Source organism: Penaeus vannamei, chromosome 23 (genome assembly GCF_042767895.1).
Source record: "Penaeus vannamei isolate JL-2024 chromosome 23, ASM4276789v1, whole genome shotgun sequence".
Lineage (NCBI taxonomy): Eukaryota > Metazoa > Arthropoda > Malacostraca > Decapoda > Penaeidae > Penaeus > Penaeus vannamei.
The window spans coordinates 33,441,546-33,461,545 of NC_091571.1; the positions used below are offsets into that span (position 1 = coordinate 33,441,546).

General features: G+C 44.1%; 1 protein-coding gene across 6 annotated transcripts in view; it reads right to left on the bottom strand.

Annotated features, from left to right (window-relative positions):
• Positions 1-20,000, bottom strand: part of LOC113826669 (uncharacterized) — a 605,469-nt gene that overhangs the window by 234,238 nt on the left and 351,231 nt on the right. For all 6 annotated transcript variants that reach the window (XM_070137939.1, XM_070137942.1, XM_070137940.1 and 3 more), the window contains one exon: positions 15,812-16,000. In XM_070137939.1, the coding sequence (XP_069994040.1) occupies positions 15,812-16,000 (189 nt within the window). The remainder of the gene's footprint in view (positions 1-15,811; positions 16,001-20,000) is intronic.

Sequence of the window (20,000 nt, forward strand, 5' to 3'; positions counted from 1 at the left end):
AGGGAGAGCGACATTGGGGACGCAGAGATGGGTGGAGAAGGGCGTTGGGTGAGGGAGGATGAAATCGGGGAAAGAGGAAGATGGAGGGAGATTGGTCGGAGGGATAACGAAATCGGGGAGAGAGGGAGATGGAGGGAGAGCGAAATTGGGGACGGAGAGATGGGTGAAGGAGGGAGGTGGGCCAGAAGGAGAGAAAAATCGGGGGAGAAGGGAGATGGGTTGGAGGGAGGACGAAATCGGGGATGGAGAGATAGGTGGAGGAGGGCGACGGCTGAGGGAGAACGAAATCGGGGAAGGACGGAGATGGAGGGAGAACGAAATCGGGGAAGGAGGGAGAATGAAATCTGGGATGGAGAATGCGATGGATGAAGGAGGTGGGTCAGAGAGAACGAAATCGGGGAAGGAAGGAAGGATAGATGGAGGAGGGTCGTGAGAAATAGATGAGTGGCTTGGTAAGGCTGATGGATAGATAAAAACAAAAAGATATTTATAATTGTAATGAAGAACCATGGTTAAATAAATGTTTACGTGTGTTATACGAGAGGTAAACATAAAGACAGAAAGACGGAGAGATAAAGAGAAAGACAAAGAAAGGAACAGGACCTCACACGCGTAGAAGAACGTGACAAGCCATACAAAATGTGTTTAATTACCTATCGAGAAATACTTTCTGAACCGGATATTGTCAATCAAAGCAAGATTTCAACCACCACTGTGACGTCAGGAGGTATGCAAGGAATATGTGAAAAAACAATCCAAGAATTTTCCAAAATCATTTCAAAACGAAAAATATAATAAATTTGTATCGTGAATTTATGTATATATATATATATATATATATATATATATATATATATATATATATATATATATATGCATATGCATGAATGTATGTGTATGGATGTATATACAATCAAAATCCTTTATTTTTCAAACGGGAAACTAAGGATTTATCTGAATATAAGAGAAGGAAGGAAAGTAACAAAAATAAATAGATTGAATGTGCAAGATGAAAAATAGAGGAAAGAAGAAATCAAAGAGAAAAAACAAAACAAAAATAAAAATAAAATAACGAAACGAGAACAGAAAAAAGAAAAACAAAAAGAAAAAAAAACATAAGAAAGCATACAAGAGAGGGGAAAAGAAATCTGTAAATTAAGAAAAAGGAAAACAGATGAAAAAGTCCTCCGATTTGTTTACGGGACAAACGAGTCGCTTACAACAACAAAACAACAACAACGAAATCCAGAGTTTATGTTGTGAGACGCCGAAGAAGACACAGGGAGCCTAAGACGTCGAAATCTTGAAAGATAAGAAGATAGAGACATTGTTCTCTCGGGGAATGCAAGGAGAAAGAATTGGCAGAGGAAGGTGATAAGAACGGATAACAGAATTATTGGAAAGATGAGATTGGGGGAATAGTGGAGAACAGAGAACGTTGCGTTGTTATTTTTTTTTTCTTTCTTTTGAATTAATATATCTTTTAATAACGTTCTTGTATTTTCCGTTGCATTTTTTTCCCATCTTTTCCTTCTTCTTCTCTTCTTCTCATTCCCCCTTTTGGCATTTCTCCCACTGGTGATATCGGCTCATCTCTCGCACCAATTTTATCACCTTGGGTTTTCTCTTCTCTTTATTCTTGATTTTCTCTTTCCCTCTTGCGTGCATTTGCAACAAGTCCACTTTTCCTGAGCAACCAAACTATTTTTTTTTCTCTCAGACATTGCCGGTATCGCCAGACACCTATTACTCTTCGTAAGAATTTACAAGAAAATGGTAGAGAAATAAGAAAAAAAAACAAGTGGAGAGAGAGAGAGAGAGAGAGAGAGAGAGAGAGAGAGAGAGAGAGAGAGAGAGAGAGAGAGAGAGAGAGAGAGAGAGAGAGAGAGAGAGAGAGAGAGAGAGAGAGAGAGAGAGAGAGAGAGAAGAGAGAGGGAGAGAGAGAGAGAGAGAGAGAGAGAGAGAGAGAGAGAGAGAGAGAGAGAGAGAGAGAGAGAGAGAGAGAGAGAGAGAGAGAGAGAGAGAGAAGAAGAAGAAGGGGAATGAAAAAGAGGAGATGGGAGGAAGAAAGAAAAGAGAGAATCGACGAAAGATGAAAGACTAGATGGAAGGAGGAATAAGAGAGGCCAAGAGAAGGGGCAGTGGGAATCTCGACAGGAGTAAGAGGTGGAGTAGACAGAAAAGAGAAAAGAGAAAAGAGAAGAGAAGAGAAGGGATAGAGGAGAAAAGAGAAGGGAGAGAGGAGAGAAAAGAGAAGAGAAAGGAAAGTAGAGAGAAGAGAGAGATGAGAAGGGGAATGGAAAACGGGGAGAGGGAGGGACTGATGGGGAGCTAGGGAGGCAGGGGAAGGGGCTAGGGGTAGGGGTATCAGGAAGGGGAAGGCTAACATAGGCATATTTATCGCCCGGGGTGCCCAAGGGTGATCACAGGGGCCTCGTTCGTTACCTCACCCTCCAACCCTTGGCCTTACGGGGTGGGGGTGGGGGTGGGGCGTAGAGGGGGGCGGTGAAAGGAGGGGTGGGGTGGAATGAAAGAAAGAAAGATAGGTGTGGTAAAGGGAAGGGCGGAGGGGAGGGGAGGGGAGGAGGGGGGCGAAAAGAAGAGGGAGGAGAAAGATGAAGAAGAGGAAGAATGAGATTGCAAGAAGGATGATGATGATGATGATGGAGAAGAAGAAGAAGACGTGCAGAGGAAAAGAAGGGAGAAACAGAGGAAGAAAAAGGAAAACCACCAGGAAATAGAAAAACTAAACAAAGAAAGAGTTTGCGAAAGCGGAAAAAAACATAAGATGTAAGAAACAAGCAAAAGCAAAGGGGCGTCTAATATTAAGTATTTAATATTTCCATGTCAGTTCAGGCTCATAATGGACGCTTTGCTTAACTCTCTCTCTCTCTCTCTCTCTCTCTCTCTCTCTCTCTCTCTCTCTCTCTCTCTCTCTCTCTCTCATATATATATATATATATATATATGTGTGTGTGTGTGTGTGTGTGTGTGTGTGTGTGTGTGTGTGTGTGTGTGTGTGTGTGTGTGTGTGTGTATACATATATATTTCTGTATGTTTGAAATATATATCAGTCTATACGTACATACATAAAGACATACAAACATACATTTATATATATATATATATATATATATATATATATATATATATATATATATATATATATATATATGACCACGAATATACGAATAAATACAATTTCCCAAATGCCTATCGTCCACGACCTTCGCCATCATGAACAACCCAAACAAGAGCCTCCTCGCGCGTCGTCTTCGGGTCCAGTGGAATCCATTAAATACGGGTTTCGTTGTGTCGTCTCGCAGTCCCGGCGAATTTACACCGCCATCCACTGACGTAATAGTCGTCGCATCCCTTCCATTCCCCCTTTTAATTGTTCCTCGAATCCCTTAGCTCCCCAAATCCTTAGAGAATCGGAGAGTCACTCCTCTGGGAACGCTCGTGGGACCACCGCCGTCCTCGCCACAATCCGACCCGGAGTTAGAGTGTCGCTTCGCACCTGTCAGCTGTTCTCCCCCGACGTCTCGTGCCTCCTGCTTGACCTTGTCTCGGCTGCTGCGTTTGTTTCCTTCGTGGTCTGGTCTTGAGAATGTCGGGATCTGGGTGTTTTGTTTTTCTTTTTATCTGTGTTTTATGTTCGTTCTTTTAAATATTTAAGAGCATAGTTTTTCTGTGTTTTATGTTATGTTTATACATTTAAGAGCATAGATAGGTACGTACGTATATAAAAGACAATCGTACACACACATACAAACACAATGGCAAACACACAAACATACACATGCACACACACTCTCTCTCTCTCACACACACACTCACTCACAGACACACACGTACACACACACACACACACCACACACACGTACACACACACACACGTACACACACACACACACCACACATACACACGCACACACACACACACGCCCGAGACACCGCCCTGCTCAAGAGGTAAGCGGAAGTGCGCCCGCGATAAGATCAAGACTCGGGGATAGGGAGGTGACCAGACCGGACCACCCCCACCCCCACACCCCACCCCCTTCCTTGACCATCACGATTATCGAGAAAGGAGAAAGAGAGGGAGAGAGAGAGAGGCAGGGAAGGAGGGTGAGGGAGTGAGAGGGAGGGAAGAAGGAAGGAGGGAAGGGGAAAAGGGAAGGAAGGAGGGAGGGTAGGAAGTAGGAAAATAGGTAGGAAGGAAGGGAGGGAGGGAGGGAGGGAGAGAGGGAGAGAGAGAGAGAGGGAGAGAGAGAGAGAGAGAGAGAGAGAGAGAGAGAGAGAGAGAGAGAGAGAGAGAGAGAGAGAGAGAGAGAGAGAGAGAGAGAGAGAGAGAGAGAGAGCAGACACACAAAGAGACAAAGAGACAGAGAGATAGATTTGAGGGAGGGAGGCAAAGAAGGTTACACATACACACTTCCTGACATAGAGGGAGACAGATAAAACACCAACAAACAGACAGAAAGAGAAAGAAATAGAGAATGGGCGAAACCGAATGTTAGAAAGGAGACAGAAATAATGAAGACGCCCAAAGTGAAAGTAAGAGGAAAGAAAGAGAGCGAGAAAGAGATGAGACAGAGAGAGAGAGAGAGAGAGAGAGAGAGAGAGAGAGAGAGAGAGAGAGAGAGAGAGAGAGAGAGAGAGAGAGAGAGACTGAGAAGAATCACCGCATCCCACACCCTAAAGCCCCAACCTGGAAGATAAAAGCCCCTCTGGAACCTCACCGCTCCCACAACCACCCCCACACCCCCCCCATCCCACCCCCTTCCTCCTTCCCCACACACGACCACAACACCACACCCTTGTGAGATTGCGTGTAACGATGCTGTTTCCCCCCCTCCCCCCCCCCCCCCCCCCAGCCCCCCCCGGGGCCTCTGCGGAAACACATGAATCAGAATACCTCACTGCCTTGGTATAACCTGTGGGTTCTCTAGCTTTTTTCTTTCACTCGACTCTACCTCCTGGAATCGACGTCGACCTTACTCCACTCCGGACTACAGTCGTCCTGGACCTAATGAGACTGAGGTACGTGTCGGTATAGCCTCTCACCCCCCCTCCCCCTCCCCCTACACCCCCTGTAACCCCTGCACCGTACCCTGCCAACGTACCCAACGCGCATGCACTTGTACCTATTCTTGTGTATCACCCGGGCCGTATTTCATCTGGAGAGTCTCTTTGAGATAATACTAACTCATTTTCCTTTTTTTTTTTCTTTCTCTCTCTCTCTCTCGGGTAGAATAATTTCAAGGTGAGTTTCTTTAGCATTTGCATCCCAAAGTAAACATATTTGTTATTTATACATCATCTAGTGTATTTTCGAAGGGAATTTATAGCCTGTGCTAATAGTTTGCTCCTCATATATTTTCATCTTACTCATTGCGAGTTTTTCCTTTGGGTTCATGTACGTGTATATATATATATATATATATATATATATATATATATATATATATATATATATATATATATATATATATTTTTTTTTTATACATATATACACACACACACATACACACACACACACACACACACACACACACACACACATATATATATATATATATATATATATATATATATATATATATATATATATATATATATATATGCATTTACACACACACACACACATAATTATACACACATATATATATGCACACACTCAATTTCACACAAATTATGATAATAATGATAATGATGGTACAATACAATTAGTACTACTAATAATAATGATAGAAAAATGACAGTAGTAGTAGCTATAGTACCAATAATAACGACAATAATGATGATTGTTATAACAACAAAAATGATCGCAATAACAGTGTTGATAACATACATAATACGGATCATTGTAATTGTGATGATAACAATAAATATAGTGATGGTCATAGTGATAATGACAGTATTGATATCATCATCATTATCATTATTATTATTATAATTTGTAGTCGTAGTAATGGTAGTAATGATGAGGACTATGGTGATAATGATAATTGATGATGATTGATGATGATGATAACCCCACCGACAATTATGATAATGATAATAATGATGACAATAACAACAATGATGCTGGTAATAGTAATGACAATAATGATACCGAACATAATAACGATAATAGTGACAATAACAGCTGCAACATTGAGAAGGACAAAAACAAAAGACTTTTTTTTTGTTTATCCGTGCACAGATTGCCGTCATGGGGGGAGGGGGGGCTGTCCATCCCATGTATCCACCTTTGCAATCTGCTCCCTCCTCCCCCCCCCCCTTTGCCTCCTCCTCATCCCTTTCCCTTCCCTCTAACTCCTCCCTTCCCATATTTACTCCCTTGTTTCTTCCCCCTCCCTACCCTTCCTCTTCCTCTTCCTCACCCATTCTTCCCCCTCTGTTCTTCCTTCCTCTGCCTCCATCCTTTCTTTCTCCCCCTCCTTTCTTCTCACTCCTCCTCTCTTCTTCTCCTCTCCTTCCCTTACCTCCTTCCTCCCCCTTCTCTTCCTCCATCTCTGACTTTCTTCCTCCTCTCCTCCTCCCTCGCCTCCTTCTCTTTCCTCCTCCTTCCCCTCTACTCCTCGACTCTCTTCCTCCCTCCTCTACCTCTCCCTTCCCCTCCCCCTTTCTCCTTCCTCCCCAGCCCCTTTCCCTCCCTCTCCCTTACCTCCTTTCCTCTTCTTCCCCCTCCTTTCCTCTACCTCGACTCCCCTTCCCGATCTGACCTCTCTCAGGAGCACCCTCCTCCCTTCCCTCCCTCCCCCCTATTGAGGTCCAGCTCCTTGAAGTAGAGTTCCACGAGTGTCTACGATTGCAAGTCCGGCCACGCCTCTCATGGGCGGGGTGTGTGGGTGGGGCGGGGTGGGGGTGGGGGGAGGGGTGGGGAGGGGTGGGGATGGCAGGAGGGAGAGGGGGAGGGACAAAAGGAGGGGGAGAGGACAAGAGGGAGGAGGATAGGGGGGAGGGGGAGGGGGTGGGAGGGGGGAGGGGGAGGGAGGAGGGAGGAGGGAGAGGACAAGAGGGAGGAATGATAGGGGGGAGGGAGGGAGAGGTAGAAGGGAGAGGGGGAGAGGGGGAGGGACAAGAGGGAGGAGGATAGGGGGAGGGGGATAAGGGTGAGGGTGAGGGGGAAGGACAAAAGGAGGGGAGAGAGGACAAGGGAGGAGGATAGGGGGGGGGGAGGAGGGAGAGGGAGAGGACAAGAGGGAGGAGTGATAGTAGGAATTATATGGAGAGGAATAGGGCAAAGAGTGACGTGGGAGTGAGGGAGGAACAAAGGAGGGGGGGGAGTTAGGGAGAAGGAAGAGGAGTAGAAGGACAAAGAGTGTAGCAGATTGGAGAGGAAGATGGAGGAAGAGGGAGAGAGAAAGAATAGGAGAAATAGGAGGGGGAGAGAGGAAAAGGGAGAGGAAGGAAAGAGGAGGGGTGGGGGGTTAGAGTAAGTGGAGAGGGCAAAAAGGGAGTATTACGCAGAAAGAGAATAAAAGAATGGTAAAGAATGAGAAATACGGATGAGAAGAAAGAGACAAGAGAATTGGGGATAAAATTGATAAAAGAAGAAATACAGAGGGGATGCGGTATAGTGGGACAAAGAAATTAAAAATATATGAGAGAAAGAAGGATAGGATAGATAGATAGGAGGTAAAGAAGGATGAAAAGAACTAAAGAGAAGGGATGTGCCATACTAAATATATACAGAAGAGTGAGAAAACAAGCATAAGTCGAGACATGAAGGTTGAAGAAAAACAAGATTAAATTTCCTGAAGAAACGAAAAGTCAAAATAATAATATTAATAACAATAATAATAATAATAATAATAATAATAATAATAATAATAACAATAATAACAATAATAATAATAATAATAATGATAATAATAATAATAATAAAGACAACAATGATAATAATAATGATGATGATGATGATGATGATGATGATGATATTAATGATAATAATAATAATTAACAATAATAATAATAATTAATAATAATAATAATAATAATAATAATAATAATAATAATAATTAATAATAATAACAAAAAGAAAATAATAAAAATAAAAACAATAATTATTACTATCATTTTCACTGTTATCATCATCATGCATCGACGTAGAATCATTTGAATATCATATTCAATATCATCATTGTGTTGATTTACAAATTCTTTTCGCATTCAGAACTTTGCTAAGGTTTCGCTGTCTGATCCTGACCAAAGTTCGTGGATTTGTCATTCATTTTTCTAAAGTATTTTTGGGGTTTCATGAATACGTTATGTGCATTTTATAGGTTTGTTTACATTCTGTGCTTGGATGATATGCATAATTTTTGGCCCTTTTTATTCTGTTATCTAAATATCTGTTTACTGTTTGTTATTTTTTTTTATTATTATTATTTTTTTTTTGTTCTAGTGTGGTTGGTGAAAATGATGATGATTGCGATGGTGATGGTGAAGTGGTGATGATGATGACTTGGGGGGGGGGGTGATGATCATTCTCAAGTGATTTTAGGGGGGGTTTAAGTATCACACACACACGCACGCAGACACACACACACACACGCACGTACACACACGCACGCACGCGCACACACACACACACACTCACACACACACGCACACGCACACGCACACGGACACGGACACGCACACGGACACGCACACGCACACGCACACACACATATACATATATACATACACACATAAACACACCTCAATTTTTTTTTCTTTTTTTTTGAGATTTGGAGTGTAGTCGAACACATCCATAAACCGCGTGATATCTCCGATTTACCTAATTTGCATAGTCTGCGAATCCTTATAAAGGAGGCTCCGAGAAGCCCCACCTTTTGGGCAAGACCGAAGGGGGAAGGAAGGCACTGTCACTTCCTCCCAAAGTGGGTAAGGGAAGGGCAAGCCACCCCCCACTCCCCCACCACTCTCGCCTCCCCACTCTCCCAGCATGTCGGCCCCCACCCACCCCCCCCACTCCCTCCTAGCCCCCACCACTTCCCACACTTCCTGACAATCCTCCCCCACCCACCCCTACCTCCCACTCTCCACCACTCTGCCCCTCCCCAGGTACACAACTCTCTCAAGGTCGGGAGATAAAATGCCACAGAAACGTGAAACATCAGAAACCTAAGTCAATATAATACCAAAAGTGTGAGTAGTGCTGCTGGGTGGCCTTTATACTAGCTAACTTTTTCTCTTTTATATACCGGTGTTGGTCATGTCATGTGAAGTAAGCGTCAGCGTCGGTGCAGGTTTAGGTTTCATTTGCTGTTTTTTTTTTTCTTATATATTGGCAATGTCTGTTCACCTCTTTTCCTTCAAAGGTGATTTCTATCAGATGAACATTTTTGAAGTTATTTGCTCTTCTTTCTGTCTTTTCATTTGTTTTCTATTTTCCTGTCCTTTTACCTTCCTTCCCAGTTTCACAAAATGCAAACAAAATTCCACGTAGACAGACATATAAGGAACTGCATTAGCGAATTCAAAAAAAAAATAATAATAATAAAATAAAATAAAATTAACGTTCAAAATTAAAATTCACAATAAAAAAAATACCGATATCAAAACATCAATCTACTCGCCATCAAAAATCCACCACGACACTATAGCCAACCCGAGCCCAGAGATCGAACCCTTCCAGAGCGAGATTGCATTGAGTGTTGAAGGGTTTTTGCGAGGGCGGCGTGTTCTGGTCACACTGTCGGCAGGCAGGATTACAGCTCTGCCATTTCCAACGTCGCCAAACCTTAAACTTGCGCTAAAACGAGCTTGTGGCGGGATCCTGGCAGGGGAGTGGATTTTGCATTTCGCTTTTCTCTCTCTCCTCTCTCTCTTTCTGCCTATTTATATCCGTTTCTGTCTGTTTTTTTTTCTTGTTTGTTTTTCTTCCTCCTTTCCCTCTCTTCTTCTCTCTTTTCATTTGGCATTTTCACGAATCGTAAATTTCCTCTATCTTTCTCCTTGAAGATATTACCAATCGCTATTTTGAAGATAATTAAAGAAAATGGGTCATGTCAATTGTGAAAAAAATCAGCAAATCATAGTCTTATTTTCCTTCTGATGGCCATAATAGTCTCGCTCTGGCCCCTTCTGTGCCTCTATAAAATATGTATTGTGGACTTCACGGTATTTATGGCCGGGAATATATTATCGTATATTACGCTTCAAATTCGCTACACTCCATCAAGCTCCGCGCGCCATCTTGCGTCGAGGCGGGAGCTTTTGATATCTTTATCTCTTCCTTTTTTTTCTCTCTCTCTCTCTTTCAAATCATCCTTTTCGTCGCTGTCTCGTTTCTGAATGGGATTTCGATGTGATGAAGGGTATTGTGTGAGGGAATCAGTGAGTGAATTCCGTTTTTCTTAGTACAATATGGAGAGGAAATGATAGCGTTGGAGAATCATAAAGTGACAGCTGCCAGGCGGCGATGGCGTCGGGAGAGGGATCTGATCCCCGAAATGCGGGATCGAATCCAATTTATGAGGATTCTGATACCATCGTGGTATTTATGATACCTTCAATCGGTGCTTTCGGTATGCGCGTGTGACGTCATCCGTTTCGTTAATTGTTGTTTATATCCGAAAGTCTGGCATTAGCACCGTGAAATGTTCGACTGGTCCGGAAATTATGGATAAATTAATTCAAATCATGTCCATTTTCAAATAATAATTCAAACGTTATTTTGTTCAGATTACAGTGAAGAACACAGTGAGAGTTTTGTAGATTGTATTACAACTTTTTTCTGTCATCTTAATTGACTGTTATTACATTTTGAAGTAGGTCAACAACACTTTAACAATGATACTTTGACAAGTCCCAAACTAAATACCATTAGTTTATTATCATTTACAAACCCATTTCTTATCTTAAAACGCAACCCAGCCGCCACTCTATCTATCCATCTATCCCTCCATCTATCAACCCATCAATCAAATCTCCAAGCATACAAACATACACATATAACCAAGCATACCCTCTATCTTCCCCTATCTCTATCTCCACCGTTATCATTCCCTCCTCCATATTCTCTTATCAAAACCAAGATGGCGGAGATTCTGACTGACAGGCTGACGACCCGAACACAGTGCTTGCCCGTGTCAAAGTACTTGCGCTGACACAAGCACGGAGGAAGAGCGAATGGGAGATAGAGAAAAAAAGAAGGATGTTGGAGGAGGCAGGGAGGGAGGGAGGGAGGGAGGAGGGAGGGAGGAGGAGGAGGAGGGAGGAGGGAGGAGGGAGGGAGAGAGAGAGAGAGAGAGAGAGAGAAAGAGAGAGAGAGAGAGAGAGAGAGAGAGAGAGAGAGAGAGAGAGAGGAGGAGGAGGAGGAGGAGGAGGAGGAGGAGGAGGAGGAGGAGAAGGGGAGGAGGAGAAGAGGAGGAGGAGAAGAAGGAGAAAGAAGAAGAAGAAGAAGAAGAAGAAGAAGAAGAAGAAGAAGAAGAAGAAGAAGAAGAAGAGGATGAAGAAGAAAAGGAGAGAGAGAGAGAGAGAGAGAGAGAGAGAGAGAGAGAGAGAGAGAGAGAGAGAGATAGACAGAGAGAGAGAGAGAGAGAGAGAGAGAGAGAGAGAGAGAGAGAGAGAGAGACAGACAGACAGAGACAGAGTCAGAGAGAGTAAAAGAGAGAATAAAAGAGAAAGACAGAGAGTGAAAGAAAGAAAGGAAAAAGATAGAGAGACAGAGAAAGAAAAAACAAAGAAAGAAAGATAGAAAGAGAGAGAGAGAGAAGGAAAAAAGAAAGAAACCGACATGGAGGCATGTGTTGGTCGTGGGTCGGGGAGGGAAGGGGAGAGGTGGGGTGTGGTGTCCATGAGTGAGGGGGAGGGGGAGAGGGAGGGGGAGGGGGTGGAATCCTGAGGGAGGGAGGGTGTGGCAGATAGGGCATGAGGAGGGGAGGGGAGAGAGGGGGAGGGAGGGGCGTGGGGTCTGGTGTCCGCGAGGGAGGGGAGGGGAGAGGGGGGAAGGAGGGAAGGAGTTGCGGGCTAAGGTGTCGGGGTGGAAGGGGTGGGTGTGTGGTGGGGGGTTCAACAGCAACTGGCCTGGCGTGGTGTCTCGAGAAGACGCATCGCGTGGGCCGGCATGAGCGGAGGCGAATGAATTAGACACTACGAGGACTGACCGGAAGTGCGTGCGTGTGTGCGTGTGTGCGTGCGTGCGTGCGTGCGTCGCTCTTCCTTGCTTGGTTATGGGTGAGTGGGCAGCGGGAGTGTGTGGGTACGTTTGAAGGTTTGTTATTGCTAGTGTGTGTGTGTGTGTGTGTGTGTGTGTGTGTGTGTGTGTGTGTGTGTGTGTGTGTGTGTGTGTGTGTGTGTGTGTGTGTGTGTGTGTGTGTGTGTGTGTGTGTGTGTGTGTGTGTGTGTGTGTGTGTGTGTGTGTTTATGTGTGTGTGTGTTTATGTGTGTGTGTATTTATGTGTGTGTATTTATGTGCGTGTGTTTATATTCATATGCGTTTGTATCTATGTGCGTGTTTATATTTATATGTGTTTGTATCTATGTGTCTGTGTGTATATGAGTATACGTATGTGTTTGCATTTATATATGTACATGACTGTATGTGCATGTATGAGAGAAAGTGTACATATATGCAAAAAATATGTATCTTTACACATGTATGCATATGTGTCCGCCTGCGGGAGTATCTCTACTTCCACACAAACTTACGTAAAAAAACACGACGGAATTCAGCCTCCTCTCCTTACTCTTCCCCTACTATCCCCACCACCCCCACTACCCCTTATTCTACCCTTTACTCTACTCCTTAATCAACCCCTCACCCTACTCGTTATTCAACCCCTTACTCTACCCTTTAGTGTACCCTTTACTCTATCCCTCCCCCTACCACTCCCCTACCCCTACCCATTCCTCTACCCCTCCCCCTACTCCAACTCACTTATCCTACTCTCTTTCCTCTACCTTCTCCCCCACCCCATTTCTCCTCCCTTCCTTCCTTAATCTCCCCCTACCTCTTCCTCTACCCCTATCCTTCCCTCCCCCTCCCCCACCCCTTCCCCACTCCCTTCTCCCTCCCTACCCCTTTCCCTCCTCCTTACCCTTTCCTCCCATCTCTGCACTCCCTTCCTCTACTCCCTCTCCCTCCCCCTTCCTCTACCCCTCCCTCCTACCCCTTCCCTCTATCCCCTCCCTCTAACCCTCCCCCACCCCTTCCTCTACCCCTACCCCTACTCCTTCCCCTACTCCTCCCCTACCCCTTTCCTCTACCCCCTCCCCGCCCCTTCCCCCTCCCTACCCTCCCCCTTTCCCTTCACTCCCTCCCTACCCCTTCCTCTATCCCTCCCCTACCCTCCCTTACCCTTTCCTCTTCCCTCCCCATCCCCCCAATTCCTTCCTCTACTCCCCCCTACCTACCCCACTCTTCCTGGCTCCTCCCTACTCCCTACCCCACCCTTCTCCCGCCTCCCTCCCTCCTCCCGTTGGCAAAACTATAGGGAATTGAGACGTCGCTAAGACACATGGAGCGACAAGCGGCCCCAGGCCGTTGTGTCGAAAGTTTCACAGGGGGTGGCTTAGGGGGAGGGGGGGGGGGAGGGGGAGGGGGGAGAGGAGGGGGAGGGAGAGGGAATGGGGAAGAGGAGGGGGAGGTGGGGAGAGGGGGAAGAGGAGGGGAGGTGGGGAGGTGGGGAGGAGGAGGAGAAAGAGAGGGAGAAGGTGAAGGAGGGAGGAGAAGGAAGAGGGGGGAATATGGAAAATAGGGGTGGGGGAAAGGAAGGAGCAAAGAATAGTTAAAAGACAATTGAGTGCACTGTGGTATGATGCTATGACATTTCGTTATAGATATGTAAATTGTCGTTATTTACGAAAAGGCGGATTTTACGAAAACGAAATGTTCGTGTCTATCAATCTAACTATCTATCTATATTTAGACATAAACACAGACACACACACATACACACATACACACACACATACACACACACACATACACACACACACACACACACTCATATGCACGAACCAACAAACACACACACACACACAAACACACACGCACACACACAAAGACACACACAGACACACAGTACAAACAGATGATGCAACACACACAATATTTCACCTCCTCACACACAATCCCCCATCCCCCACCCCACCCCATCCTCTGAAGAATGCCTCTACTCAATAACTCCACCCCCACCCCCACACACGAAACGGAAGTGAGCCCAGCACCCAGCGGGGAGCTCGTCCTCGGAAGGCGCGCCTCCGCCAACGACAAGTCCGACGGGCGCGCTTAATCGACGTCTTGACCGCAGGGGGTGGGGTCCGAGGAGTCCGAGGAGGGACTCCAAGTGCTTCCATTCATCCGTGACCTCCGTCGGGCTCGTAGGAATGCGGGTTACTCCGAGGGTCGAATGGGGGAGGTTGGGTTGCGTGTGGGGGTAGCGCTGCACGTCATCCGTCTGATGCGCGGAACGATAGATTTTTTATGGGCGTTGGGGGCGTGTTTTTTTTTCTTTTCTTTTTTTTGTTTGTCGGATATTTTTCTTTGGGAGGGAGGGGTAGGGGAAGGGGATGTGTTTTATTGTTGCTGTTTATTTTTCGTATGTTTTTCTGTCGAATTTTATCTATTGAATTCATTCCCATTTTCTTTAAAATCTGGTCCTTCTCCTTCTCCCCCTCTTCGACTTTCGCAACTGCCTTCTTGTCCTCCTTCTGTTATTTCTTCTGCTTCATCTCCCCCTCCTCCCCTTCTTTCCTTTTCTCCTCCTCCTCTTCCCCTTTCTCCTCCCCCTCTCCCTCCTTCTTGATCTTCTCTTTCTTCATATTCATCACCTCCTCCCCTTTCTCCTCCTCCATCTTCTCCTTCTTCTTCCCTTTCTCCATAATCTTCACCTCCTCCTCTTTCCCTTTCTCCTTTTCCTCCTCGTCCCCTCCGTCTCCTTCTCCTCTTTCTGACCCATATTGCAGAGCCACTCCCCATCTTTGTGACCTCAACGTGACCTTGCGAGTTGAGGATAGACTCAAGTATTTCTCGCCGAATGTGAAAAAAATTATAGACTTACTGGAAACCTCTGGAAACTTCTGAGAAAATGATCATTTATTGTTCTTAAGTTACGAGATATTTAATCTTGTTTTTATTTTTGGCATCAATTAATTTGATAAAGTAAATGGAATTCATGACAAACCGATATAGTCGGTATAACTGCGTGAATGTTTTCTTACAATTCGTTTTATATGAATGATTGAAATGTGAGTCAATTACTCCAAACACGACAACAATTTCATGGGAATTGCAACGGCCCCAAGCGGATGACTAAACAAGATGGCGAGTTCATTCATAAAAACGCGTAAAGGAAAATGGGAGTCCACTAGAGTACAACTCACGTTTTCTTTGATGTCCCAGGACGGTACGTTCTCTTTCAGTTTAGTGAGGGGTGACTCTTGAAAACTTATGCCGCTCTCGCTCTCTTTCTCTTTCTCTTTTTCTCTTTCTCCATATATATATATATATATATATATATATATATATATATATATATATATATATGAATATATATACATATAAAATAAAAACATTCATACAGATACATGTGCGCACATACATTTATGCTTTCATACGCCTTTTTTTGAGGTCTCACTCATTTATGCTTGTAACTCTAACTTGAGATTGCATTTAAAGATGCATAACTCTTAGGATCCAATGTATAAAGTAAATAACGCAATTGCATAACACGTATCTCGCCACAGAAATTCCCAGGAACATTTACGGGCAGAGAAAACAATCGAGATAACAACTCTCATACGATCGAACATCCACGCCGAAAACACCGCCACTCCGGCACTTACCTGTGTGAAACATCTCATATTTCTGGAGCAGAGCCTCGCCAGTCTCGTCTGGGAAGTACACAGGGCAGCAGATAGCCTCTGCTGTTGAAGGGGGTCAGTGACTAGTTCCAGCTGTTGGGTTAGGCTGTCGAAAGTCTGCTGTTCGACCGCCATGGCATCTTGTAAAGTCTGCACCAGTTCCACCAAGCCCTGTGAAGATAAAAATTTAATTGATATTAATTTATAATACTGGCTGAATGATGATTAAGTTTAATCTATCTATTCATTTATTATTTTGGCGGGTCAGGCTTGTGGTATGTGAGGTATTTGTAATAAAAAGAAAGAGAGGATGATAAAAAAGTATATACAATATATGAATGGCTTAAACGCTACACGAAAAAAACAGGAATATCCAGATGTAAATTTTATAGCGCCTCTAATTTGATAAAGAAGAATAAGACTCAAATAAAGAATGATGCTGAGATAGAAGCTGACGATAACGACCATTAAGGAAAACTGGATCCCATAAAGATTTCGAAAAATGCTGCCTATTCAGCACTGACCTTTACGAAAAAAAAGACTACATTGTTGCCATTTCTGTGAAAGTTCTCTTGTCTCCCACACACGCCTAGTTGGCCATAGACTATGCAGATTCGAATGTCTGGCAACAAGTGAACGACGGAGAAAGTGACGTAATAAACGATAATTGCTAAGGCTGAGTAAACGCCCTCGCACATGGAACAATGATAATTTGTGGACACGTTATTTGTGAATATATATACGAAGGAAGACAGAGAGAGAGGGAGGGAAGGGGAAGAGGAAGGGAGGAAGGGAGGAAGGAAGACAGAGAGAGAGAGGGAGGGAGAGAGGGAAAGGGAGAGAGAGGGAGGGAGAGAGGGAAAGGGAGAGAGTGGGGGGAGAGAGAGAGAGAGAGAGAGAGAGAGAGAGAGAGAGAGAGAGAGAGAGAGAGAGAGAGAGAGAGAGAGAGAGAGAGAGAGAGAGAGAGAGACAGACAGACAGACAGGCTAAAAGAAAGAGACAGAGAGAGAAAGAAGATACGAAAAAAAAGCATCGACCCACAGACAAACGGAGCCACAAAAAAAAAAAACAGAAACACAAACAACAACAAGAATAAAAATCAAAAGACCGAGACATAATTAGCCAAATGAAATACAACTGGAAATCAAAACGAAAACAGCCATTGAGTCTTCAGCTCAGAACACCCCGCTTGACCTGAAGGGAACACGATGGCATTGCAGTGTAAAACATTAGCGTGACAGCGGGAGACTGGCAGGCTGGGGAAGGGGGGGGAGAGGGGATGGGGGGCGTAGGAAATGACAGAGGAGAGAGGAAAATATTTTTTTAAAAGAATGTATAAATCGACGTAACTACCGATAAGGATTTTGAGCTTTTAGACGAATGACGTTATTTCCGTATCTGAACAAATCGTAAATAAAACAAAGAAGATAAGAAGAAGAACAAAAAATGCAAATAAATAAATAAAAATAAATAGATAAATACACATGCCTTGAAGAAGAAATAAAGAGAAAAGGACTTCGATATATTTGCATATTTTCTTATTCTTCCTTTCGTTGTATTATATACACATAGACAGTGAAGGATATTTTTGAGGAGGTTCATGAAGATGGGGAGAGGAGGAAGGAAAAAGGGGGATAGGAGGAGGGGAAGAAGAGGGAGAGGAGGAGGAGGGGAAGGGAATGGACAGGAGGAATACAGGAGGAAGATGGAAGAGGAGAAAGATGAAAAAAGAGGAGAGGGATGGGAAGGAGGACGAAAGAGGAAGGAGGAGGAGGAGGAGGAGGAGGAAAATGTCTGTCATTTTCATAATCAAAGCTTCTTCCTGAGATAACAGTGAGTCTGCAATATTCATAAAGGACGTGACAATTCAACTGTTTATTGACGTAATTAATTGTCGGTTATTTAAAAAAAATCATTTAAAAATAATAGAAAAAACATGACGGGGAACCTAGAGAGGACAAAAGAGAGAGGGAGAGGAAGAAGAAGAGGAGGGAGAGGGAAAGGGAGAAAGCGAAATAGATAGCGATAGATAGATAGATAGAGAGAGAGAGAGAGAGAGAGAGAGGCAGACAGACAGACAGATAAATAGGCAGACAGAAAGACACAGACACACACACAGTAGTCAAAATTCAGACAGACACAGAGAGAGCAAGTCAGACAGACAGGGAGAGAAGTAGACAGACAAACAGGTAAACAGACAGACAGAAAAAGCGAAAGAGAAAGACATAGAAAGAGAGAGAAAAAAATTAGCACGGCCAAAGAAGAAGGGATCAGAGATAAGCAAGGGGGGGAGGGGGAGGGGGGAGTCCATCCCATGCAGTCATTAAGTGTGTACACCCTTTTAGCATCCCCCCCCCCTTGGTCCCCCTGCCGCCCCCTCCCCCCTTCCCCACCGTCATTTGAGACAAGAGAAGGAACACGATCACCTTCTGTCCGCTCGACCCATTAGTGGAGTTCATTATATACGCGTGTAATGGACAAAAAGAGAAAAAAAGAGAAAGGGGGTGGGAGGGGAGAGACAGAGAAAGGGAGGAAGGGAGGGATGGGGATGGGGATGGGGATAGGGATGGGGATGGGGATGGGGATGGGGATGGGGATGGGGATGGGGAGGAGAGAGAGAGGAGAGGAGAGAGAGAGAGAGAGAGAGAGAGAGAGAGAGAGAGAGAGAGAGAGAGAGAGAGAGAGAGAGAGAGAGAGAGACAGACAGACAGACAGACAGACAGACAGAAACAGAGACCGAGAGGCATACAAACAGAAAGAAAGAAATATAAGACAAAAATAATCCAAAAAGAAAAACTAAAAACAAAACAAGAAAAGAAATAAAAATAAGACGAAACAAGGGGGAGAACTGAACGAATTAATTAACCAACGAATTAAAAAAAAAGAAAAGAAAAGGGAAGGTGTACATCATGTTCAAGGACGACTTACACCCTTTGTCTTGTTTGTACTGGAACAAGACGATGGAGACGCCCAGAGGTGTAGTTTTTATGGGAGATGTGGAAAGGGGATGGTTTGGTGGGGGGAGGGGGGATTGAATGGGAAGATGGGGAGGGGTGGAGGAGGTGGGGATGAAGATGGGGAGAGGAGGAGGGAGGAAAGGGGAGAGGAGGAAGGAAGAAGGGGGAGAGGAGGAGGGAAGAAAGGGGAATGGAGGAGGGAAAGGGAGAGGGATAGGAGGCGGGAAGATGGGAAGAAGAGGAGGAAAGAGGAAAATGTGAAGGGGAGGAAGAGGAGAGAAAGAGTGAGATGAGGGAAATGAGAGAAAGAGTCAGGAGGGGGAGAGGAGGAGGGTAAGAATAATAAGAGGATGAGGAGAAAAAGAATAACAAGGAAGTAATGAGAAGAGGGAGAGAGATAGAATGAACAGAATAGGGTGAGGAAGAGAGAAGAAAAAAAACAGACAAACAGACATACAGACAAAGACTCAAATGAACGCAGAAATAGAAACACACATTTATCTCTCTCATTACAGGCTACACTGATAACATTCAAAACAAAGATGGAATTTTCCAATTTTCGATAATTGTCTGTAAATTTCTGATCACAAAGCTCTCTCCTCATTAGTCTATTTCTTCTCTCTGATAGACGATGGCTCGGCACGTTATACTTCCATCAAGGGGAGTTCTACGTCTGAATACTTTCTATTAATAAACTAACGTCAAGGTTTTGTATAATCGAGTTGTATCTATTTTTCTGTTTATCTATCTATCAGTCTGTCTAGCTGTCTATCTGGTTGTCTATTAATCTATCAATCATTGTAAATATTGTATTATTTATCTATATATTTCTTCATCTATCTATTTATCTATCTGTTTACCTACCCTACTACCTACTTACCTACCTACCTATAAATGCGTAGTTTTCATTTATTTTTCAGTTTCTCCTACGAAATCGTTTTCCTTGTCCACCAAAACGAAACCAAAATAAATAACAAGGTGAATAAGGCATCTAATAAATCGTATTTCACAACACAGCTGACACACACCGGTAACAAAATACAATTACAGGACAATTTCCGACAAGGAAATTCCCCCGCGTGGCATTTCCCTTCGAGGAGGAAAAAGCACTGAAAAAGTATAAGAAGAGGAACTCCACTCTAATGACTACCAGAGAAAAAAAAACAAATGCAAGCGAATCTATAGCCGGGAAGGGGATCCAACACCCTCGTCGG